This window comes from Calonectris borealis, chromosome 3, assembly GCF_964195595.1.
Source record: "Calonectris borealis chromosome 3, bCalBor7.hap1.2, whole genome shotgun sequence".
Lineage (NCBI taxonomy): Eukaryota > Metazoa > Chordata > Aves > Procellariiformes > Procellariidae > Calonectris > Calonectris borealis.
In genome coordinates, this window is record NC_134314.1 from 8,035,489 (window position 1) to 8,062,378 (window position 26,890).

Genomic DNA, 26,890 nt, shown 5'->3' on the forward strand with positions numbered 1-26,890 from the left:
TTAAAAGCAACAGGAAAACTACAGAAAAAGGAACACAAACCCCTTTTGGTCACTAATCAGGAGGCAGGGAAAGGGAAAATGAACCCCAAAAGGTGTTGAATGCTAGAACCAGAACAACAACAAAAGCCATGAGAGACACGGGAAAGCCACAGAAAACTAAGCCTAGAGGGCAACATGTCTTTTTTCTCAAATCAAAGGCAGCGTTTTATTTCACATGCTGCAAATGACAAAAGAACAGGGCCCCATGCGAGCATTTTCATACTGAACCACCCAAACTTCCTTAGGGGATTTTTGATCCAACGAGTGTCAGAGGTTCCAGTGGAAACATCTGGCATGCAGCAATCCTGCTTTATTGTCTTTTTGTCAAATGTCCAGTTAGAGCAACTCATCAAATCTAAGCACTGCACAGGATTTCATGGAGGGCGCCTATTCTTTTTTATTTGTTATTGTTCTCACGCAAAACAGACAGCATCCCACGGCTGTCTGCGCGGGGCCCTCGCCCCCGGCACAGGAGCACACTACCTCCGTGGGAGGGTGGGGAATTACTGGTCCTGTGAGAGGCACGACAAGTCTTTTGCAGACGTCGTCACCAGAGATGGTCAGCCTTTGGGCCGCTCCTCTTGTAGGAATGAGTGGTAACAAACTACAGACTCTGCCCTCCGCCTTAACAAACTGGACTGACTCTTCAGGTGCCGGATCTGTAGATTCAGCACATTGAAAACGCTTCTAGGAGTTTTATCTGTCATATACCCTCACACTAACATCACCAGCTTTTCTAGCCGTCACCAGGCATGTCTTGGTATCGATGATCTCCTTCCTCCTACGCAGTTCTGAGCAGGCTACAGTCTCCATCCATACTGACTTTAGCAGCATCACCTACATTAGGAAACCAAACAGGGTTCGAATCCGGACATATCGTTATCTCCCTTGTTTAAGTGCTACCCTGTTCCTTAGAATGATTTTGCCAACTAGCATTACCCCAAACAGGTAATATAGTCTGAGATATAACAGGGCTAGTCCCAAATGTCAATTTGCAGAAGGAGGACCCAGATATTTTGGATGGAAAGTAGAGGAGCAGGAGTACGCGGTAGAGGGTTTAGTTGCCCGGAGATGAGGGCAGCCAGCCACAGGGCCAGGCAGCAGGCTCTTTCTCACGGTATTCGGTACAGAGTAGCTGACGTGGACACGGTAGGTGAGCACAATCCTGATGCTACCTTTATCGGGTAGTAGCTGCATTTTGTTTTTCCTCAGGAGAGGACAGCCTTGCCCACGCTACCCCCTGAAAACACCATGCCATGCTGCCTACAGGCAGCTGTGGGAGCCTGGTCTAGCCCCTTCACCAGCCCCGCTACCAATGCAGATGTAGCTTGAGTTATAAGAGCCTCTTCTACGTAGCTCCATCTGCCAGAGCAGGTCCTAACACTGCAATCCCTACTTGTATTTTAACAGTGCCCAGGTCCAGCCTACGCTGGCTACACGTTCACTGGTAAATGAAAACTTACCCTGGCCCATTCCCTGGCCCCGAGGCCAACTGTGGTGGAACAACCCACATCTATGCTATTAAACACTTACCCTCCAAAACAGAGTGGTGATACCCAGTCCCTGTCTTATAACCAGCCTCAAACCATCTTCTGCACTGCCTAGGAGAGCGTTAGCTGGGCCAAGGCAACGAACCATGCCATGGACCATGCTACAATTTAACAGTACAGAAGATCTATTTCCAGTATCTGCCCAGGCCCTGGTACTGCTAGTTTATCAGCATATATGTAGCCCTAGATACCCAGCTTCTTTGGGCACAGACCAGGCCCCCATATTCACAAATATCAGTAGTGAAATCCTCAACTTTCCAATTGCCAGGCTGCTCCAGCTCAAATGGCACTAGCCAAAATGAGCAGATAAGCAGAATAGACTCAATATGCTTTAATTACAGACGGGGATGAAATCCCCTAGCATAGAAAGTAAGGCACCGAGATTTTAAAAGCCTTTTTTACGTGGACTTTTTGCAAACCTTAATATTGAAAATATATCCAGGAAAAAAAGTCACATGTTGGGACTGCAGCACATAAACCATACAATAATTTAGTTGGAAGCAATATCTGGAGCCTATCCAGTCCAACCTCCTGCTCAAAGCACAACCAGCTTTGATGTTACATCAGGTTGCTTAGGAATTTGCCCAGGCAAGTTTTGAAAATCTCCACAGATAAATACTCCCCAAACTCCTTGGGCACCTGTTCCAGGGCTAAACCACTCTCCAGGTAAAGAATTTTTGCCTTGTATCTAATCAGATTTCCATTGCTGCATCCTGTGTTCATTGCTTTTGGTGTTTGTCTGGGTTTTTTCTGCATGTTTCCAAGAACAGTCTCCTGTAGAGCCACCTATTAGGTAGTAGAAAACAGCGACAGGATCCTACCCTGAGCTTTCTCTTCTTGAGACTGAACAAACCCAGGTCCCTCAGCATCTCCCCGTGTGCTGTGTGCTCCAGCCCCTGACCAGCTTGCTGGCCCTTCACTGGACTTGCTCCCGTTTTTCAACATATCTCTTTATCTGTGGAGCCCCAAACTGGACACCCCAGTACTCCAGTTAAATGGAGTACAGGAATGCCAAACACAGTGAATAAACCCCCTCCTTGATGTGCTTACAATATTCTTACTAATAAAGCCACCATTGCCACAAGACCACACCGCTGACTCATGTTCAACTTCTTGGCCCCTGAGACCCGTTGGTCCTTTTTCTGCAGAGCTGCTTCCTAGCCAGCTGGTCCCTAGCCTGTGCTGTTGCAGAGGGTTATTCAGGTGCAGAACTTTTCACTTGCCTTTGTTGAACTTCACAAGGTTTCATAAGGTTTCTCCAGCTCACTGAGGTTCCTCGAGGTCCCTACCCCCTGCTGTAATAACTGTCCTGTCCAATTTGGTACCACCTACAAACTCCATCCCATTATCCAGGTCATTACTGAAGATGTTAATGACTTGATCTCTGACTGCTTTTAGGTGGCTGCCAGTTTGACTTCAACACACCTTCAATTGTGGAGGTTTTTTGTAGTACTCCATTTCCTTGGCTCTTGTAGCCAACAGCCACAATTTAGGCAAGTCTTTACTGTTGCCACTGACCTCCAAACCCTAATAAGCACTGAAATCTGGTGAATGCAGGAGTGGCAGAAAGTCATCTGAGGCACCCACATTACAAGATCCAGCTAAACTCTACTGACAACACCAGGCTCCCACATGGTAAATACAAATACTCTTCTCATTTTCCCCGTGGTAAGGCCTGAGCCATTCTCTTGGAATCAGTCATGTTCTTCCAGCCCTGAAAAAAAGAAATGGACTCTATGGACAAAATTTGACAAAGTAGTCACTTCAAAGACTTCCCTTTGGTCACAAAAGGGAATTTTCCCTGGTTTTCCCTCCACGCAATTTCTAGACACAAGAATTGTGCATTCCCGTAAGTGCCAGGGCAAGCAGCCAGCAGTACTTTGAGGGAGGACTACACCGATACTGAAATTAGCTTAGTCTCCCATCTTGGTTTTTTTGATCTGTCAACGTGTTCGTCCTTCGTCATAACACATTGAACTGAAAAATGTAAGAGCAGCAATCAAAACCTCCAAATGGGACCATCTCCCTTATACACCTCAAAGGATTTGTGATAAGGAGGTCATTTAGCTGGATGCCAAAATGTCATATTCAAGCATCTTTATTCCCTCACTAACTGGCACTGAAGATGTCAATAATACATCCGAGAGGTGGCTGAGTGATAGATGAGGCTACAGCATCCTCATAAATCACAGTCACCACCATGTCATTCAGAGCTCTAGAAGTGACAACATGGTATTTTCTTTTACCCCCATGTCTCAGGAGTATAAAAACACTCCACATTACTCCTGTTGGCTGTTATGAAGTGTGTGTAGGTAATTTAACTTCCTAATGTAAACAAGTCCTTAGGGAGCTGGGCTGAAGTGAGATCTCCAAGTATATTAGTACGTCTTCAGGAGGTGATTCCAGGTCAGAAGACTTCACCTCCAGGTGCCCATTCCCAGAGCTCAGAGAGGCAAGAAAACAGAGATTCTCTTATCCATAAATCATGCAGTTAGCCTCTCAAAAAGATGCAGGGAAGCCAAGCCCAGCACTGTGGTAGAGCAGAGTTGGGCTATGGTCCCCTTCAGCTGGCCAAATTCACATCTTCCAGGTCTTCAGAAGTGGGAGGCTAGATGTGGCACTCTCATTGCACCAGATGGCATGGTCATTCAGGGCAACATCTCCTTTCTTTTGCTGCTTGTTTGCTTGCTAAATGCAAACTGCAGATGTTCTATGAAATACCATCCTGACATCAGTGACAAAGAAGTGATCCCATGCGTCAGAGATATGGGAAGGACACTCACAAATGCCAACACCATACCACTAAGTCTGAGGTAAGTACCACTAAGCAGAGCCAGGCCCCTGCCAAGAACCTTTTAAAGCCCACAAAGCTCAAATCCCACAGCAGAGCAATAAAAAACACTTTAAGACCTCACAGATGATAGAGACCCCAGGTTGGGCCAGAGTTACCCTCAGCTTTCATTAATCTTGGATTGCTTCAGTACACTGCCAAAGGGCAAATACGAATCCTGGCTACGGTGAAGTTTCCACATGTGAAAGTGTTTAAAGATATCAGCTGTGCTTTTGGAATACGGTATTTTAAAGTAAAGTTTGGGTTTAAGGGAAAATGGGATCAGCTCTCTTTATCCTCTTTACTCCTGGCCCCACTTTTTAGAAGTTGCACGTCCCTCCAGCCTTGCTCCTGGTACAAGGTGAATTCTCTTTCGCAGGATCACTCCGCAAATGCAGACTGCTGGCCAGTTTCATTCCATAACTCCTAGTCTAAGCCCTCAGTAGGTAATCCATCTTACCAGTTGCATTTAGTATGATAATACTCCCTGATCTACTATCTTTATCAGCCCAACTTCTGACAGGGTAAAAACCCAAATCAGACGGCAACAAAGCCTCGCTAGAGCATTTTACCAGCTGCAGCTTGCAGACAGCATTGGCTTTAAAACTGGAATCAGCGTCAGTGATGTAATGTCCATATCATCAAGCTCACCACAATGAATGGGTTTTAGTCAGTTTAAGGCTGCTTCTCAGCATGACTATTTCTTTATTACCTCTTCCTGGTGAAAAAAAGAAATTGGAGCCAATGTCTATTAATCACATCCGTTACTTTGGTTACTCACTGTTACTTGTTTTTCTCCAATAAGGGTGACACATCCAAATCTGAAATCCAAGCCATACGTTGCTGCTTTTGATTGCAAAACCTATCTGGGTTTGAAAGAATGTTTCCAGACAGTTTAATTTTTGCATTACGGTAACTCTTAGATGCTCTGGTGGAGATCGGAGCCTCTTCCAAGGCAGCAGTCATCACAGATGGATCCACAAACAGATTTAGACACCTAGTTTTGAGATGGGTGACTAATCCCACAGTGAAGTTGGGCATACGCCAGATGCTCAAGAACATCTGTGCATCCGTTAACCTCATGATCAGACTCACCTGCCACATCCAAGTTGAGCCTGCAAAGGCAGGTTCCTGCACGGTTCCTGCTCTGTTCCAGAGCAAGCAGGACCATGTACACCTGAACATGTGAATAAGTTAGCATGCCGTAAGGCTGTCAGGTAGTCGTTTTCCACAGGCTGTCCGTGGATCTGGAAAGGCAGCAGGGCATGGAGCACACCCCAATATCAACATGTGTGCACTTAAAAAAGAGAAAAATAGAGCCTGAGAAGAAAACTCCACCCACTTGTCAGAGGATGCACTCTCTGAGTCCGTGAATTTAGAAAAAAAAAATTGGAGCACTCATTCTACTTTTTCAACCAACAAAGTATAAGACCTTGAAGTATCAAAAGGACCAAATGATTGGCTGTAATTAAAGGCTTTAGAAAAAGAATCACTGCCTAAAATACTATTTCCAGCAGTGCAGGTGAGGTAAGTGATTAGGAACTGGAACAGGACTGGTGGTGCCTGATCAAGAGACAAATTCTGTGGCACACTTTTGGCTCTGCTCATCAGGAGCAGACCTACATCTGGAATTAAAACAGTCAGAAGAGCCCCAGCTTTCCTTGCTATTTGTGGAGGAGGAGGTGAAAGGAACGAGCTAAGCTAAATATTCCCTTGAGGGAAGTCATTTACAAACAAGTGACAGCTCTAGGAGGAAACCCCCCCCCAAGCAGCGGACAGGATTTTTCTCCGAAACATGCAGCACGATTTCTTGCTAAAGAATAAAACAGGAAAAGTTACTTGCTGAGAGCTATGAAGCAAGGAGGACAGAATGAAAGATGGAAGATGCAGAAGTCAATTAACTAAGAGGAGAGAAATTTAGTTCCTGCAAAGAAAGCTGACAGATGCCTGAATCAGCGCTGTGGTTATCTACTCATCTGCCCAAAGAGAAAGCAAAGTTCAGTGGAATGGCAAAAAGGACGTAAGCTGGAAGAAAGTAACTCCAATCTTGCAGGTGAGGCAGCTGCTTAAATTCCTTCACATTTTACCTAGGAGTGACTCGAAACTGCCTCAATCTGTGAGAGAATCTCTATCATAAACAGGAGGGAAGGAGGTTCTCTTGCTCTTGGACAGATTCTCATTTATTTTAAAGATGCTCCATTAGCTGTGGCTGATGAAAAGTTCAGCTCCTTCACAAAGCGACAGTTGCTGGAGGTGTCTGAGCCTCTGCTTCAGTTGCTAAATTAGCCAAAATTAGCCATCCTAGCAAGCTGTGAGGGATATCTTCATAGAGTATTGATGAGCCAGTCTGCACCAGTGCAGTACATCAAATCCCAGGCGCTTTCAGCTTAGCCCGTGCCCATTAAGTTTGATGTTCTCTTTAAAAGCCAGTGCAGAAGACAGTTAATAAAGGGGGGCTTTGTCCACTTTCTCTCTACAGTAAGCAGCCTGGGAAGGTAATTTGTTTATCGGCGTAGGGCTGTCACATGGTTTCAGATGGGGGCAACAGAAATACACTGGATTTCTCTTCCTTGCCGTGGCACACAAACCTCTATAGAGGACATAAGAAGTGAGTTGGGTGTAGAACCACAAAGTGTGTGGAAGACAAGAGGGAGAAAACCAAACTACAGATGCTTAGCCCTTAAGACCAACCCATGTGAAGACCAACCAATGAAAACAAAAGACCACCCTTACACAAGAAAAGATGCAGAAGCAAATGTGTAAAGAGGAAAGCTCAGGAGCAGAGACCTAAAACAATTAAAAGGCTGCTGGTTTGGAAGCCAGAACAGAACAGGTTTCCGAAAACCCGCACAGTCAATCTGTTCCAAGCACAAGAAAACCCTCTTCAAGTAGGGAAATAAAAGAAATTAATTCATTAGAAGAAATTGTTAAAAGCACTTCTGAGCTGTAAGCATGGGCTCAGGAGAATTTTTGCTTGATAAGCCACCGGGCTGTGGAAAAGGGTTTGCAGTCAGAACTGGTGGGGAAGAATCACTGGGGCCCTGGCCCACACATTAGCTCTGGTTTCCCGGGTCCCTGCACCCCGGCTGTGGTACGAGCACTATCTGATGTTCCGCAGAACAGCATCAGAGAGATGCTCCAACATCTCATGGTCAACATTGAGGCCAAGAAGATCTACCTCCCCCACAACAGCATCAGTCCCAGCATGCTGTTTCTTTTTCTGTGAGCTTTTATGTTTGAAGGACTTTCTATTTGTTTTTTGCTTTGGCAGTGCCGGGTACTTTGCTATCATGTTGAGCTGGGTTTCTGATATAAATTGCCATCATCATTATTACAAATAGCAGCAAGGAACTTCGCGTTGATGCAGCTGGATATAGCATCTATGTCTTGCACAATGTCACTGAAAACAGCTGGCTGAAAAAGAAATCTACATCCAAACATTAGAAGGATCTGCAGAGAAGGCCAGCTTTACATTAAAAAGTACGTTTTAATGAAAGAGAGAGAAAAATTACTCACCACACACTTCATAAAACTTTGGAAACTTCAGCAATAGGCCAGAAAAGAGAAAATTATCTTAAAAGAAACTAATCACATCTAGAGACTGCAACTGAAGGATCGATTGCAGGTTTAATTACAAATGCTATTGTTACATTTAGAAACACTCGGTTTATTAACATGAACTCAAATCATCTTATCACCTTTGTATCTGGAACCAGCACTCATATAAAACATATGAGGCTCCAGTTTTGCAGAGACTGTCTCAGAGTGTGTAAAGTTGAGCAAATTAATAACATTTTGCAGGTTTGGGGGCTAAAGTGAGAATCTGAGGACAGCTTCAAACTTGGCTCCAAGAAGTCTCAGAGAACAAAGCAGTTTTGGTCTGGCAATGACAGTAAAATTTTATTATTTAATTTGCAGCAGAGAAGAGTTGACTGTGGGCTGTAAGGCATTCAAGATAAAAAGCAAAGAAACTAACCGATTTTGCTTCACTCAGTAGAAGTTAGGGATGGTGCATTCAATGCATCTACTGCTCTGTGAAGTCCCTGAGTTCATTTGTCCTTCCTATTCATTACAAACAAAAGTATTTTCCTGAATCCAGGTATAGTACAACAAGTGCCTAGACCTAGGCTGAAGCAAGGTCTGAACTTTGGAAGCTGTGGGACTGGCCCACTTTTTTTAAGGGACTACCCAGCTGACACAATCTGCAAGTCATTTCTTGCCCATGGTTCCTAAAATAAAGCGTGGCGTGCTTGCAAACTCACAGGTTTCACATTACCTTTGTTTCTCAGGCTCAGCATTCACCATCGTGGTAATTTTGTAATATTCTTGAGTGACATCTGAATTATTTTAAGAGGAACCTTATCAGTTCTGAACAAGTTACACTGGTTTTCATTCAGAGTAACTCCATGGAAATAAGTTGAGATGCTATAGATGTAAATCTCTTAAATTCTGCCCTTTTATTATTAGGATTATATTCTGGATTTGCTTTTAACTAATAATTGGGCAATAGGCATCTTTTATAAGATCAGCTACTAAAGAAGTTGATACTACTGATACAAATACCCACTTTACTTCCTCAAATATCATACCAATATCATCACAGAGCCTGTTAGTGTAATTTAAATTACTACTTTCAGAATTTTTATTTACAACCACTGCATGGGGTCATACTCCACTGTAAACAACTTTTTAAAAACCAACTGGAACCTTGAGAAAGATCTTGCCCAGAAGCAATTTGAATGGATTTTTTCATTTTTTTTAAAAAATAGCAATTGTGTGCATATGAAAACAACTTCATATAAATCATTTTTTATGACTTTATGGAATCCAACAATAGTTTGAGTTTTCTAGAAACAGCTGTAAAGTTATTTTAATTACCTCCTAGTGTTTTGAGACAAAAAGTGAAACACGCAAAGTATCTAAAATTGAAAAACAACTTTCTGAAAGCAGCCTTTGTCCCACTTTAACTTAGCATTCTAAATGAGAATTTCATTTCAATTTAAATTTAATAAGGTATTATATGTGAATTAAACAGCAACTGATATTTATTTAGCCTTCAAACTTGGATACTTGTGGGTTTTATTACATACAAACAGATTGGTCTCTAAAAACATGTTCTTAATCATGAGCTATACACATAATAAAGTAGTTTCTGCACTGAATGTAAATCAAATGTACATGGAGTCGCACCTACAGGCAGGCGGGCTCTGGAAGCCCGATGTGCACATGAGAGAGAAAAGACCCGGTCTGACTCCCTCCCACGTCTGCTGCTCATCCCACAAACCCAGCCTTGCAGCCGTTTTAAAGGCTGTCATCTCCCCTATGGTGAAATCAGGACGTAGCGTTTCAGCCACAAGCACTCGGATCCGCGGAAGGACGGCCGTGCTCCATGGCGTTACCTGATCAGCACAGGTTTCAGTGGATACCCCGTCTCCTCCTGCCGCCCTGGTCCCCCACTGCCTCCCCCATCAGTGCCAGAGGTTATTACCCCTCGTCGCTTCAGCTCCACAGTTTGGAGGCCTTTTATTTTTAAGTATTTCACTTAAGACGAAGATTAGAGCACAGCCATGAACTTGTACTGATGGAAACGCAGGATGGAAAATGGTCACGGATGGTGAAGCGGAAGAGAGCCAGAAACGCACAGCTGGAGGGGCAGCAGTCTCTTAAAACCAGCTCTTGGCAGGAACAGAAACATGTACCATGGAATAAAATGGATTTTTTTTACTGCATGTATTTCATACTTATTCACATGCTAGATCTGATCCCAGATAAACAAACTAGAAGGGTCCATTATTTATACGGTGTAATAAATATTTATATGAGAGACTGTGAAGGCTCTGGTTCAAGTCATATATACATCTGCATTAAGAGGAGGAAATCAAAACAAACTGGGTTGGATCACCTTCTGTCACTGCATTAAAATGAAAAATACCAGGGAATGAGCACCTAAAGCACAGGCTCCTTTGCTGAACTCATTCCTCTGCTCTTTTGTTATCAGATCCAATGAGTTAGAGAGCACCACTGACCATCTGAGTTTCCTCAGGGCTTTGTAAACACATCCATTTTCCTCCTACAGAGGCACAGGAGAGCACTAGTACGTTAAGTGACAAGGACATTTCACTTAGCAGACTGCTCAGCTTAACTCACACACCATAATCCAAAGCCGAACTTTGGAGAAGACAGTGTTCCCGCGATCTTGTGTCGACTCCGAAACCAAGCCCAGATTCCTTCTACCCGGATGAGGAGTGAAATTGCTGTGGGCTCTTTATATACGTGATGGAGAGAGACAGGGTCCTTGAGAAGGAGACCTGGATCCTGATGTTAGAGGTCAGCTGAACATGTCCATCTCATTCCCTGTGGTTCAGGAGGGTAGCTACTGCAAAAATGTACATGTGAACATGTCAGGTGCACTGAATATGATCAAGGATATCACTCCACTAAATGATAAAACGAGTAATTGTTTTACATGGAAGTTCTTCCTGCTCAGTCTCCTAATTAGACGGTTGCACTCAGATACGAGTAGGAAAAGGCCATTTTTTAAATTGGCTTCTCTTGGTGTAAACAAGTCACTCAGAGCTGCAGGCAGAGGCAGCTGTAAACAGCCTGATGAAGGGGCAAGGGGCTCACTGGGCTGAGGGATATTAATGGTTTGTTCTTGCAAATAACCCTTTCCCCAGAGACCTCCCTACGCTCTGTGTATTGTCTCTGCACATGCTGGCAGCAAAGCGGAGGCTTTATTAAGAGAGTTACAAATAAGGTCAAATTCCTTTAGGAGCTTTTCAGAGTTCCCAAGGCATTCAAGGAGGGGTCCAGCTGTTTGCAGGGGTTTCCCATTACGGTCAGAGACACAAGTTTCAGCATGTTTCCAGTTAAAAGAGGATCCTGACAGATTTTCTCTTTAACATGACAGGGATAGGATGGAGTTTTTCACAATAACTTTCCCTTCACAGATGCTAAGCACATTCATATAGACGTTAGAGAGAGAGAAAGCACGCATCTGGCATGGCGTGGTGTGTGAAGTCTGACGTGGGCATCTCACATCACCCAAAAGCAGCACAACGATGGCTGGGTTATGCAGGTGTCAAAGGGCTGCAACGTCATGATACCTCAGATCCCTCCACCTGAGCACCTAACGTACCTCATGTCTCTGCAAAATCCAAGAAACTCACTGTTAGTGGACTTTATCTCCTCAAGACTCCTACAGGAGTACAAGGTATGGTTTTTCAAGGGAGAAACAACACAAATTGAATTATTTGTTCTCTTACTTTATGGCAGAGTCAGAAATATATACGATGCTCTGTTAGGTCACCCCTCTTCCCCATCTTAGACCTCAGGTCTTTAAAAGCCTCATCTATAGAAGATGTAGATTTCTAAATTCAACCCAAATGTGCATTTTGTTCACAGAAAAAATGCAATAAAATTTTCTGAAATGTTTTTCATAAGAAGAGGAAGAAAAGATACCCTTCCCCACCTTTGGGGCAAGTATGAGTTCTTCACTCATCAAGTAACTCATGCTGCCTGGATAAAAATAATCACTGCAAACTTGTCCAAGAACTACTTCCCGGGAAAAAGCCCTTTGCCAAGGCTCAGACTTGACACAAATCATCAGTCCCGTGAAATTCAAACAGAATAAATCTTCTATGTGCAGAACATAGCTGGGTTCTGCCTTACGGGAACTGGATGCTGCCGCGAAGTCTGAGTCATACGGTCATATTTGTAAGATCAACGCCTTGTGAACGTCTGGGATCAAAGGCTGTCACGGAGCAGCCCTCCCCGTATCGCAGGGCTGTGGAAACGTGCAGGGAAACGTTCTCTAGCTAGAGAAAGCTTTGATTTATAAGCCGTGATGTTTTCACCTGCTCCTGAAGGAACGGAGTTGCCTGCTGGGCTAGGCAGGCCCGTGGCAGGAGTACGGTTTCTGGAGCAGGTTGGGGGGCTCTGCGCGCTGCTCCCACGATTGCTAGTGGCAGCCGGGAGCACAACCCCCTCACTTCAGTGCTGTAAACATAGGCAGGACTATTATTTCTCGCTGCGTGCCGTGGGGAAGCACGGTGTGAATATGCTTTTTGCTGATTTGAGTTGCAGATGGATCCTACACCGGTTTCTCCTGTGGGGCTGACAGAGGAGTGATAACGACAGCCCACAACTCACCTTCCCTTTCCTGCACCACTACAGCTCTGTCCCGTCGGGTCAGCTCCCACAAATAGATTGAAGGGAAGGTCGCGATAAGCAGAGACTGCCTGTGGCATTGGCAGCGTCGCGCCGAGGGGATCAGCGAGCTGGTGCTGAACACGCCAGCAGACCTGGACAAACACTCTCACATGGTGAGTTGAAAGCCCACCTGCTCACTCACATGTTTTTTTAGTTAAGCTCACACACATACACCCTCCACTCAGGATTTCAGCATGCAGGGGAACATCAGCACCAACAGCTATACTGTCTGTCTTTCAGCCTACACACACAGCGCCCAAACGCCTGGGAAAACCTGGGAAATGCATTGCTCACCTCTCATCGCCAGCCCTGCAGGGCATGCAGCCAGCCACTGTCCCAGAGACACTTCCCACCCTCCCTTTGCTGCTAAGCGGGCAGGACATACTTACCCCCTCAGCACCCCAGCAGCACCAGGCTGACTTAACAGATACTTGAGACCCCAGCAACTCCAAACATGCAGATATTTGCTCCTGTCCAACAACTCAGTCATTTTTAGCATCAGTTCACAGCTTAAAACCTTGCACTGGATTTCAGCGTAAAGCTACCTCGGCATTCCCACCACTAGCTCGGCATTACATCGTCTTGTACGGAGCCTGCTCTTGTACCTAGCTTCATTTAAGAGCTGACACTGGAGGAAGGCCCTGCCTCGTCCCAGCAGACTGCGTGCTACTCTCTAGGATCCGATACCTTATTTCCCCGGGCAAACATCCCAATTTGTAGAGATCACAAGGCCAGTTTGAAAACAACAGGGCATACAAGCGCTATAGATGGTACGGCACGTGCAGCCCTGCTGTCACACCTCACTGCTTGTTCTCTTAGCTACAGCTTTGCTCTCCCAGTTCCACTGCCTCCCACCCCATTTTCTAGTGCCACATACTCTGCTCTCAGCCAGTACAAGTTTTGGGACTTTGCATTTGGGCAAACAAGAGTAAAACTTTACGCTTTGTGGCTTCACATAGAGTTTTGCTTCACGCTGACATGCAAGAGCAGGTCCCGGTGCTAATACCTTGTCACCGGTACGTGCCTGTTTCTGCTCTCCCAGCAAGGACAAAGGAGCGGGTGTGCTCAGGTATATGCCAAAAAACCACCGAGTTTCGCTGACTCAGCAAGTTATCACTCAGCAGCCAAACCACCACAGCAACCAGCGTACACACTCTTAGCCCATCCCAAACACCACATGAAAGAGGTCTAGGCTAACCTGTTACACTTATCTGTTTCAGCTTCTGCTCCCTGGCAACTGGGGGACAACAGGACCACATCCAGGGACACAGGTCACCTCAGGAGACAGGAGGTAACTTGTTAAAGGACAGTGACTCTCCTGCCATGCATCTGAACCATGGGACTGGGTAGGAGACCCTGAACTACTCTGCTGTCCTGCAAGTGCTCCGATTTTCACAGCTACACAACTCAGGCATTCACCACGCTGCACAAATAACCTGACTGGCCTGATTCCGCCTATGGTTTCCTACTGACACCCATCATCTGCGTATCGTACTTCCAAGCAGTCACTTCACATGCTTCCATTTGAATAGCATTTAACTCCTTAAGGGCACTGGATCAGCAGCTGTGAAGCCAAAGATCCCCAGATACAGCTGAACAGATACCAGTACAGGCAATAGCAGCAGCTCAATCTTCCCTATACAGCCTCTGAAGCCTTTTCCCCTCTGGAGGCAATTCCTTTGGGAAACCAGTTAATTCCCTCTCACCTCTGCAGAGAAGGATGATGAGGACTGCTGACCACAGGATTTTGCAATGCGGACAGTTTCTCTCTCTGCCACAGCCTAAAATATTCAAAGTCATTTCAGGCTGGCTCAAGAACAGACAGTCCTAGTGAATGCTTTTAAATTTGTTGATCTTTAACACATGAATGTAAGAAACTATGATAGCCTGAGAGTAAAGAAGCTACTTGAAGGTACTGTAACTTAACCGTAAAATGATGCAACTTAACAATTTGCTTTTTGACTTTAGTAAAAGTTTAAAGGCAATGTCAAGGCTTGACTTGGCCACAGATGGTCCATGACATCCACCAATAATATGCTCCTCCATATTACAGATAGAGGTTCAGTGTATGAACCACCAGGAGGACAGAAAATTGAACAAGAAATTCAAGGAGTACCTTCAAGCATAATCTGATTAATCTGCTAAAAGTCTGTGGCTTGGTTACTTGGCTAGGGCATGTAGCTGAATCTCAGTTTGGTGTTCGTGATGAAGCTCACCACTGGTTAACAAGGTACCACACATCAGGAGCACCACCGTGGCAGGTTGCATGTCCCAGTCCTGCTTTTCCTATTCAGTATCTGTGCCAGCTCTACCGTGATGACAGTAAATGAAACCACCCTGCCCAGATCAGTGTGCTCTGTCAAGCCGTTCCCCTGCTTACCAATCATGGGCATCCCTAGGTTTTGGTATGGGCACTCCAGGCTGCCTCCTTGTGTCCTTCCAAAGATAGCAGAGTAAATGGCTATCACCATGCTCTTCTTACAGCTTAGCCTCAGCTTGTCATCTTCACAGGCTACTTTACTCTTGTATTCATCTGGAAGGAAACAAACACTTAATTACTCAGCTGATCCAGAGGCAGGCACTCAGCATGAAGGGAGCCCTCTCACCTCCCCACGGCGCGAGCTTGTCAGAGGCAGCAGCGATTCTGGGCGTACGCCCAGAGGTGCACATCAGCTGCCAGCACAATCCCAGCCTTACAACTGCATTTGCCAGAGTAGCACTGATCGTTTGCGTTATGCATTCTCTCTCTGGCATTATCAGCACATTTAATGAACGTATTTTAATCTAGCATGTGTCAGTTCCGGTAAATAGCCAATAATTTCATTTTGCAGACAAATAAAGCAAGGCATGGCAGTTGAGTGATTTCCACATGGTGATATTAGAAGCCTGTAGCAGGGGAAGGTAAAAGCCCGTCTTTGGGCACCTTTCTCATCCTCAGATCAGCCCTTTATGTGCCAAGCATTTATTCTACATCACAGCAGCTCAAATGCAACATAATGATGCTCAATAGCTTTTTTTCACAGCAGCTCTCCCTTGGCAGATTCAATAGGAGCTATACTAAATTTGTTAATAATGGAAGCTGCTCTTGCCTGTTGCAAATACAGATATGCAAAACTCCTCCCCAAATCCTTCTTTAAATGGTCAGTCCAAGAATGCAAAATACACTCTTACTTTTGTAAGGCTGGTGCACACAGAACAGTCACTTAGCTTACATCTGTCAAGGAGACTGGGCAATTATTTCATAAGAAATCACATGTCATTCCCTTCTCGTTACTACTATTATTTGTATTACGGGAACCTCTAGAGGTCCCAGCCTAGAACAGGCCCTCCCCATGTATGTCTGCCCACACACCGAGAAGACAAACACTATTTTGAAGAGCTGAGTCTTTACAGCTGGACATCTACAAGTATGAAAGAAAGAGACTGAGAAAACTGCAATGGCACGTCTACGGTCACCCCAGCCAACCCAGGGCACAGCCAGGAATATAACCTCAACCTCCCCAGCCTCTGTAAAGTGACCTTCCCCTTGATTATGTTATTTACCATTAGAAATGTAGCCACAACAGCATCCAAACTGCTTAATGGGAAGGGTCCCTGACCCATGGTAACCTCCCAAGCATGACCAGTCATTTCATCTGAAACGCTCCTAGTTGTACCAGGTCAAAATTGTGCCACAGAGGACACTAACAACCAAACAGTGTAGATAATCATCAGCCAGCATCTGGGGCTGCCCCTGGCCCTGTATCATTTACTAGCATAGACATGACTTTTGCCTCCCCCGTCACTGGTTCTCTATGCCTAAAATCACACACACACACACACATATATATGAGAACTTATGCATCAAACTACTCAGTAACTGAGAACACCAGCTAATTTATAGTTTAATACTTAAGTCTTTACACCACAGCATTAATGTGACATTTTTGACTGTATTGTAACTATAGGTTCCAGAATCATTTTTCCTTATTGGAGATGGAGAGGAATTTTCCACTGTAGTTGAATCATAGAAGAATTTAGGCTGGAAGACTCCTCAGGAGGTCGTCTGATTAAACCCGTGCTCAAAGCAGGGCTAATTTCTGCATTAAATTAGATTTTTTCAGAAGAAACCACATGGAGAAAACACATATTATACCAGAACAGGCACATGCTGATGTAAAAGAAACATCTGAGAACAAACAACTCCTCATGCTCAACTTGGAAATTCCTACCTGAAGCCAAAAAATAGCCCCCTCAAAATAGCCTACTACCTGGTGATCAGAGCATCCACCTGGAATGTGAAAACCCTGGTCTGGGTGAGAATCTTAACCCTAGACACTATTCCAGTATGTAATCTTCCTTCTCACTCTGCAGCCTTTTTAGAAAAATCTCTGACAGATCCTAGTTTTTATCCCACTGCAGGGAAACTTTCAAACCTCTAAAATATTTATTGAATGGGAAAACACTTTCTCATCCATCCCTGTAGATGAAGACAGAATTAAGACCTAACTCATTGGTGGGAGAATCTGTGTGAAGAACACACATCCTTCAGCAATATCTATAGGGATAAACCCACGACCAGCTGAGTGTGTAAAACAGTGACAGGAATCAGGAATAGAAGCTCTTTTCAACATCAGAGTTTGTAGGGAGAGAGGAACCTCATACAGCCGTGAAGAATCAATCATTATTTTTTCTATGTAGGTATTTCATCCGCAGTCACCATGAAGGCATCTGAATAATACATTGAACATACTAAGGGTTATCATCTTCACCTATAATTGTCTCCCATAGGATTTTTGTTTCTTCTGTGAGGGAAATGGGATCAAAGATTTAACCTGGCTATACAGTGTAAACTTAACAGAGTATAATAGAACTTTAAAGTCTTAATAGACCTTTTTTTTTCCTTAGGAAAAAAAACATGGATTCAGGCTAAAAGCACAAAGGCACAAAGCTCTGCAAAAGGACAAGCTATACATAGTTAATGTTAAACCAATATCATGGAAAGGGAGAGTACTTGTGACTGGCTGAAGTGCTTGAAATATGAAATAGTTGATTAACTTTAGAAAAAGATCAATTTTGAAATCTCTAATGAGTGACTGCCAGGGTCCTCTGTGAAAGTCTTATTTCTTATGAGGCACTAACTCAATTTCCTCTTCTGATTTGGTTATTATTAGCTACATCTCCCGATTAAAAGTATAACTGATTGCTTAACCACATGTCCTTAGAATTTTTATTAAATTCTGTTGACCATTCAAAGTCAGGGTTTGTCATTTGGAAACTTGACTGGGATTTAAACACAGTGAGCATTGCATCTAGCCCAGAAGACACTGGGATTCACAGACATTCACGTCTCTGCTGAAAGTCGGTCCAGCAGTCATGAGACAGTCAACAACAAAACTCTGCCCCTCACATTCGCAGTTCTTACCCTTGCAGCCGCTCTGGGAAGTCGTGTTCAGGGTTTACGGGGGAAGCTGCCTGATGGATGGCTCGAGATATTAGACCAGGGAGGTGAATCTGAGTGCACGCTCCTTGGGAACCAGTGCGGTTTATGGGTGATGTGCTCCTGGCACACTGCGGTGTGGAGTAAGAGGGCTGTGCCACCTGAAGCAGATGCCACCTCAGGGTCACTAAATTCTGCCCTAGGAAACTCCTATTGGAGCTGCCAGTTCCCAAGGCTCTGGTTGAGTCCAGTCTGGTTAGGGCTGCAGTACCCTGGGATGGCACAGCCAGAAGACACTGCTTTCTTAAAAGGAAGAAAAAAAAGAAGAAAAAAGAAAGGATGAAATATGCAGTAGTATTTCAGACTCCCAAAGGTTCCCTTAAGCTTGATCACCGCAGAACAGATACTGCCAGTGTTTCTGGGCAACCTGATAGAAATCTGGATAAATAAACAGATAGAAAGTGATGTTACAGAAGACACAAGTTCCTGAAAGTATTTTCTGCTTCATAGCATTGCCACCTCCATCTTAGCCAGGATGAACCAAAGCCAGCTGTCTTTCCTCCAGACACTGATGGCTCCCAGGCATTGGATGATGGTACGGACTGTGATTGATATAAAAAAAAAACAGAGCTAAGCATCATCCATATATTTACGGGTACCGCAACCCATAATAGCCTTATATAAATATTGAAAAGAACCGAGGCAGCGCAAGTGACATGAGAGAGCTGGGACTGGGAATGAATCTGCATTTTTCTCTCTCACTCTCCCAAGAAGAACTGGCCTCCTCTAGATCAGTCACAATCTGGTCCTAAGCCTGCTATAACTGTGACAGTCTGGATATAATTCAGTCCAAATGCAAACATTTATATTCATGGGTTTCATGTTTCACCCTGAAAAATTAAACATGCTTAAATGGCCTAGGAAAGGTGGCAGTGATATTCAGCAAATGGCTTACTCCAGTATAATCCCCCATGCAGTCATTTGTAGGGCAACAGAGATTTACCGTGATCAAGATATTTGCTAAGGATAATATCCCTTTTATTACTGCCTGTCTTCAGAGACACTGGCTTAAATGTAACTCAGTAGAGAGAAACCGAGGAGGGAACAGCTGCAGGCCTTTCTAGACACGTTTTGAAAGGTCATTATACGACATGATTATAACATAGCTAGAACAATTAAGGGAAAACTATTATGAATGTTTCTAATGGAAAAATTGGCTCTCTCAAACAGTAAAGTGAACAAGAAGACCCTTTGTATTGGGTTTGCATGGCAAGGTTTTGGTAGGGGGGGGGGGCTACAGGGGTGGCTTCTGTGAGGAGCTGCTAGAAGCTTCCCCCATGTCCGATAGAGCCAATGCCAGCCGGCTCCAAGAGGGACCCACCGCTGGCCAAGGCTGAGCCCATCAGCGATGGCGGTGGCGCCCCTGGGATAACGTATTTAAGAAGAGGGAAAAAACCCTGGGCAATTGCAACCGGAGAGAGGAGTGAGAGTATGTGAGAGGAACAGCCCTGCAGACACCAAGGTCAGTGAAGAAGGAGAGGAGGAGCTGCTCCAGGTGCCGGAGCAGAGATTCCCCTGCAGCCCGTGGTGAAGACCATGGTGAGGCAGGCTGTGCCCCTGCAGCCATGGAGGTCCACGGTGGAGCAGATATCCACCTGCAGCCCCTGGAGGACCCCAGGCCAGAGCAGGTGGATGTCCAAAGGAGGCTGTGACCCTGTGGGAAGTCCACCCTGGAGCAGGCTCCTGGCAGGACCTGTGGCCCCATGGAAAGAGGAGCCCATGCTGGAGCAGGTTTGCTGGCAGGACTTGTGACCCCGTGGGGGACCCACGCTGGAGCAGTCTGTTCCTGAAGGACTGCACCCCGTGGAAGGGACCCACGCTGGAGCAGTACGTGAAGAACTGCAGCCCATGGGAAGGGACCCACGTTGGAGAAGTTGGTGGAGGACTGTCTCCCATGGGAAGGACCCACGTTGGAGAAGTTGGTGAGGACTGTCGCCCGTGGGAGGGACCCCGCGCTGGAGCAGGGGAAGAGTGTGAGGAGTCCTCCCCCGAGGAGGAAGGAGCGGCAGAGACAACGTGTGATGAACTGACCACAACCCCCATTCCCTGTCCCCCTGCGCCGCTGTGGGGAGGAGGGAGAGAAAATTGGGAGTGAAGTTGAGCCTGGGAAGAAGAGGCAGGTGGGGGGAAGGTGGTTTAAGATTTGGTTTTATTTCCCATTATCCTACTCTGATTTGATTGGTAATAAATTAAATTAGTTTCCCCAAGTCAAGTCTGTTTTCCCGTGACAGTAATTGCTGAGTGATCTCCCCGCCCTTATCTCGACCCACGAGCCTTTCGTTAAATTTTCTCCCCCCTGCCCAGCTGAGGAGGGGAGTGAAGGAGCGGCTTTGGTGGGACTCTGGTGTCCAGCCAGGATCAACCCACCACACCCTTCGTAATTACAGGATGCGTACAAGAATACTGAAGTATTGATCTGTAGTAAATACATTTACCCAGTGTCTTAAGAACATTTTCACCTGTGGTCCACAACAATTTTCTGAATGATCATGATTGGGAAGCTCAAAACGAAATGTCAATTGGCTCAATCTCTGCAAGGCCTTCAGGATAAAAATTCCAAAAAAGATTTTGTGTCTAACAAAGTGATGGAATGCATTAATGCCAGAGGTCTACCTTGCCTAAAATTATATTTTTCAACAGAACGTGTGGAAAAATTTATGAAATTTTGTTGATTAAAATATGCATGCTTCACATAATCAGTGCATAATAGTTGGCCCTATTTCCCAGATCAAAGAGCTCAAAATACATGTAGAGAGAAATCTGTCTTCCTCACAAAATCCTAAAGGATTTAAATATTAAAATCAGGCATCTGAGCAAAGAAAGAGATTTTGTAGGAAACAGAGATGGTTTTGCCCACTTGCTTATGAGGTCAGGATTGTTTCCCATAGAAGACTATCTTATCTAGTTTATAACTGTTAAATTAATGAGACTGCACCCAAGATGCCCCTTCAGAACCGAACTGCACTCCTTGTTAGCCAATAACTTCTCTTTAGCCCAATTTTTGCCTTGCTCACCTTCATCCCAGCTTTGTTAGCTGTTCCACTGCATAACACCCAAAACAAAGAACATTTCTTGCCTTGAAATTCATAACTCTTCATTATATCCAGCCATTCCACCAACGTCTATTTTCCTTTAACCGATAAATGAATGTGTTTAACTCTTGGGTGGTGGTTAGTGTTGGTCTGTGAAAAAGGACGTAGGGACGATTCCTTTGTCACCCAGCCACTCTCTCCAGAAGAACTACATTAATGGCAGATACATCTCCAATGTTCTGTGTCACGCTTCCTACCTGCATCTCTTACTGCACCTATCAGATAAGGACTGGTTGCAATGTTGAACAGCTGAGATGCACAGTGGGCCAGATGTCTCAAGTGGAATATGCAACAAGTTAAAATTCCACAAACTTTTATGGACACTGGAAGTCATCACCAAATAATAAAGATGATGATCTCACATGTGGTGAGATTTTGCTCATTTCAGCACATGCTAGGCAGAATACTTATATTGCAAAAGTCACCACATAGCAATTTTTTTGTGTCAGCCTAAAGAGAAAAGCCAAAATAAGAGTTCACCATGGAAATATGAACTCTTTACTATGGATGCAGTCACACCATAATTCAGAGGGTCACAAAGGATAGAAAGCACCTCTGGAGACTGTCTAGGCCAACCCCCATTTTCATACCAGAGTCAACTAGAGCAGCAGGTTGCTGAGGGCCGTGTCCATTCAAGTTTTTAACATTTCCGAGGATTGAGACTCCACAACTTGCTTGGGCAACCTGTTCCAGTGATCCTGTTAATCACGTGAGAGATGAGTATAGTGAATAGCTGTTACTATCTCTTCTGGGGGAATTAGGAAGATGAGCCTCCAAGACAGGAAACCTATTAAACACTAGGACAGACACCTCTAAGCAGCATCCTTGAACAAGAGTACCTGAGCAACAGGACTGCCCATGAACAGCTCATCGTGGAGATGCCCATCCAGTACCCTTCCTTGTAACCGGTGACCCTCATTTTTATATATTTTTATTTTCCTCCATAATCAGCTAATTCCCAGGACATTCTGTAAGACATAGAGAATTTTTTTGAGTGCATGTAGATCTAAGTCCATCCTCCCAAAATTAAAATAGATAAGTGCATCTCAAAGCAGACAGAGCAAAGGTGCCTTGGACAGCTTTCACCGACTCCTACACTCTTCTGTGAAGAAAGTAATTGGACCAAAAGGATATTTTACAGCCAGTGCTCCCCTTCAAAACTTTTCCCCACACTCCTATTCCTGTGTTTTATATATTTACTTACTTTTCATTTCAAGCAAGCATTTGTTATCTGAATCTTGCATCCTCTTTTACACATTGGAAGATATACGCAGATTCTGGCCTCCAAGTCCCTGAGTGCAAATAAGTCAACATAGATCAGAAATTCCTCACCATGGCAAATGCCTACTCTTTAGACCAGTGCACATTGCTATGGCTCCTTGCTTTTTGTTTTCTTCCAATTTCCTTTCACTTAGGTCATGCATCTCATATCCTGAGTTCCAGAGCTTTCTCCTCATTCACGTGAACCTGCTACTAATGAGAACTTTCTGTTCATCTCAGGATTTGAATAAATCCATGGCAATCAAGTCAGCATTCCCTTAGGCAGGATTGGGTGGAGGAAACCTTTCCAGGACAGCAAAGGTCTCCAGAGTCCTCAAGTACAACCTCTCCTCTGACTCCCCACAGTGGGCTACCTGGTCATTTCCTCATTTCAACAGCCAGGATCTAAAAAGAATCATCCCCTTTAATTTGGAGCATAAAAAAGTGAGAATGTCACAAATTCATACATTTGCACAGAAATATCTTTTAACATTATTTCAGTTCAATTTTCCCTTGAGAAAGTTTTTGTGAAGATGCTGTAATTTAAAAATTGAAGTTTGCTACCCTCGATGGTATGGAGTGCACTGCTTACTTCTGCAGAAACTAATCTGAAACTCTGAAAGGCAGAGCTCAGATGACAGTCCAGAGTTATATCAAATAGACAGTTTGCCAACTTCAGAAGTACCCTGAAAACTCAAGAGTGCCAAGTTTTGGAGGTCTGAAACCATTTTGACTAGTAAGAAGATTGTTCTTTGCAAACAACCTTGTCAGATTCCCTTAAAATTACGCTCCTGATTCACCCATCCAATTTGCAATGTTTAAAAGGCGCCTTTCCCCACTGTCACTTTCATTAGTCTGAAGTAGTTGTCTTTTTATATTCTGCTGTGAAAAGGCTGGCGGTGCTGCAAATTAACTGCTACATTTCATTTCCAAAATAGAGTTCAGATGCACCTAGTTGCACTTTCCTGTTAGGCAGAGGTATATGGTTATCTAAGGAGGAAAAAGGGAACGATAACAAAATATATATGCTAGACTCCGAGACAAGAGTTAAACAAAACACTCGGGAGCCTGGGACAAATTTAATTCTCATCCTGCTTCTTCCATTAATGAATTTGGGCTGATTTTCTGAAGCAGCTGTGACTTACTGGTGTTCTGCTGCCTGAGCTGCTGCCTCATCTGCTGCCTCACCATTTATTAATCCTCCTTCCAAGGACCTGAGAACCTGCTGGCTAAATTTCGGTGAAATTTGTCAGAAACGTTGAGATGACAAATATAGTTAAGTCCCTATACTTTTTATAAAAACTGGTAGCCAATTACAGAAAAGAGCCAAATCAGTGCCAAAGCTGGTTGTAATTGTTGCACTGTCCCACCAGCCAACCAGCATGGACATAATACCTGGCCAGCTAGAATAGATATAAATCTGGATTAGCTACACCATCGGAGGCAACATAGGAAGCACGGTGAAAACCTTTGTTACTGCAATGAAAAGATGGGAGGGATGCACTAAGGAAAAAATTATTGAATATGTAAGAAAAAGACTTCATCGGTACCACTGCTCACAGCACTTTTGTTCTTCTCTTCCAGTGATGGTGTAAATCTGAAGTAATGCTGATTAAAGTTATTATTAAAATAGCTGAAAGGGAGAATTTAGTCTTATATCATTAAAACGGTCTTCTCCAAAAGTTAAAATAACAGTGGGAATAATTCTGACACAGGAACATTAAAAGGATTGATATTTTTACATATAATCCATGGCATTGCCTAGAGCATAAAATATGGGAAAATTAGGCCTACTACATTAAAAGGCAGTTCACTAATGTCCTAAATAATTAAACACACAGTATTCCCTCAATGGCTTTGCCTGAGAAGAAGAAAATGTAGCTGGGAGAAATACAGTTACCAAATCTCCCAAATTCATCACGGATGCATTAGAAGTCCCAGTTCCCAGTTCACCTGATTAGGTGACAACCTCCAGAGCCTTTTAAGTAGTCAGAAAAATAAGTGTGTAACTGAGAAGAGCTTGATGCACCATTAGTATGATGAAAAGCTGAAAATATCAGGAGATACCTGTTTTAAAAATGTATAATTAATTTGCAAACCAGATGTAGGACTTACATTGAAAAAATATTGAAGAAACCCACAGTATTGGAAATAGTTCATTACCATGCCTCTACCCCCGAGAAGATTTACTCTTCTCTGCTTTTTTTCCAAGAGACATTTATTTGAAGAGAGCAATTGGTCTATATTTTCTGTCTTGAATAAGTCCGTATACAGGACACCCTGCAGAAGTACTGTATAAATTACCTCCCAGTTTAAACCAGGCCTACATGCATGGTTTAAACTGTGGATTCAATATAACAGATCCAAACTTTCACTAAAGTAAACCTTTGCAGCATCTCAATTTGATTTATAAGCATATTGTTTCTGGGACACGCTTTTCTTCTCACAGTTCTTCTACCAGTATGCTAGAAAATTTTGAAATCTATTGTTCAGAGCTGGCAAACCTCTACCTTGGTAGGACTGTGTTGAGATTTAGAATTATGGGTTTCATTTTTAAAAACTTGGTTTCCTTGTGTTTATTCTGGTTAATTACCCCCTTGCTCTTCGGGGGAGAAGGCTCTCAGATCGTTTTGTCTCTGTTAGCATCCAAAGTCATTCATGACACCTGAAGCACCATCCACAACGCAGCCTCCATCATCAGCACAGAAAGGTATCACAGGTGCCCACCACACCTAAGGATGGGCTGGATCTCCTGAGGGCAAAGGCTCCCAGTTCCTTCTGGCAATGCTATTGACTCACCTGTCCCAGCACAGAAAGGCTGAGGTGTATCACTTCCTTGTCCTTCACTGAAAATTCATGGCTTTAAAAGGGGTTTTATACCCTTGGTTTTTTTCCTAGGACCCCACAGAAAATTTAAATGCCAATGGACAAAGGGGATCTAGAAAATTCACAGCGCTATGATTTATACAATTGAGGCAGATTTCAGAATTTGTCTTTCTTAGTGGTTCACATCTGGATGCTGGAGACCTGATCCAGCAAAGGGAATCTCTCCACCTACATCAGCAGGAAGCACCTTGTCTTCCCTGGCTCCTTATTATGTCAATCAGCGCTGACTGATGAGGTCTGAAAGAAAACTGGGATTTTTTTTAACTCTCCCAGGTCAGCAGCGGTTTCCTTCTCCTTGCTGACGTTGCCAGCAGGGGCTGACAATAATCTCTGCATTCGCTGACAATGAAATCACGCGTTCCTCTTAATCCCGCTCCTGAGAGCCAAGTGATTAGTGTGCTGCAGAGATAGGGCTATTTGACAGCGCCTGAAAATCTCTGTGCGTCAATGGCTTAAAACAATATTAATCGTTAGCATTAAAGTTTCTCTGACCCCGATCGCAGGCTGATGGATCTGTCCTCTGTTATTTATAGCGTTCCTTTATTTACACCTTTTCATCGCCACAGCGTTTGCTGCCTGAGGTTTTATTGTCCTTATAAATTTCCACTCCCTGCACCACCTTAACAGTTTTGAAATAATACAGATAAGCAAGAGCGAGCTGATGAATGCAGGAGGTAGAAGGCTTATTCTGCTCCCTCGGTGGCTGGGCCAGAAGGATGTGCCCATTTAACAGCCCTCACTCCATCGTGCTGCTTTGGAAAGCCTGGCCCACCAAGAAGCAATACAGCAAAAAATAGAGTGAACTTCTGCCGCCAATAAACCTGTCTTACGAAGGAGATTAATGCTTTTCTGAAAGGATTGATAACTACTGGATTACCAATCTATCCCAGGACTAACATCAATCACCAGCGTTAAAGGGACCAGGAAGAGATTTAGGTACCTCTTCACTCTCATCTGAAATTTCTACAAAAACTCTGTTCTTTCCATAGCCCTCCGCTCTTGCTCACAGCATTTTGCAAATTCTGCCTAGGGAGTGAAGGCCTTGAGGATGTGTGATGAGACCAGGCTTTTCATGCCATGTTCACCAAATTTAGCAGAAAAGGTGTCATCCTCAGCCCAGCAAAGTCAATGGCAAAGCCCACACTAGATTCATCATTGAAGGAACGGATTGTAGGGAAATTAAAAAGTGAACAAGATGCATTCACTGCAAGCCTAGGTGGTCCTTCCAAAGTGTCCTTTCCATACTTTACAGCCAATCCAACTGAAATCTGATGAGCCAACCTGACCAATTCCCCAAGAGACATAAGGCAGTTTCACATTCCCCAGCAACTGGGAACTGCCAACACAGAGGATGACTCTTTGCAGTTCTTTAATAGCTGGAGAAGCTCTGTCACAACTAATGGTATTCTGCTGTTTGTACAGGTTTTGAAGTACCACTGACAAAAAAAATCACACATCCTCACCAAAAGGCAGACACTCCTGGGACACAGCATCGCAGCTCCATCACTATATGATAGAGGGTGCAAACTTGAAGATGACATTT

The 26,890-nt window shown here is 44.2% G+C and overlaps 1 protein-coding gene across 1 annotated transcript in view; it reads right to left on the reverse strand.

The window, feature by feature from the left end:
- The window catches only part of LOC142080087 (protein eva-1 homolog C-like), a 219,143-nt gene that overhangs the window by 108,314 nt on the left and 83,939 nt on the right, over positions 1-26,890 (reverse strand). Inside the window, exon 4 of the mRNA XM_075144933.1 lies at positions 15,011-15,163. Within this exon, the coding sequence (XP_075001034.1) occupies positions 15,011-15,163 (153 nt within the window). The remainder of the gene's footprint in view (positions 1-15,010; positions 15,164-26,890) is intronic.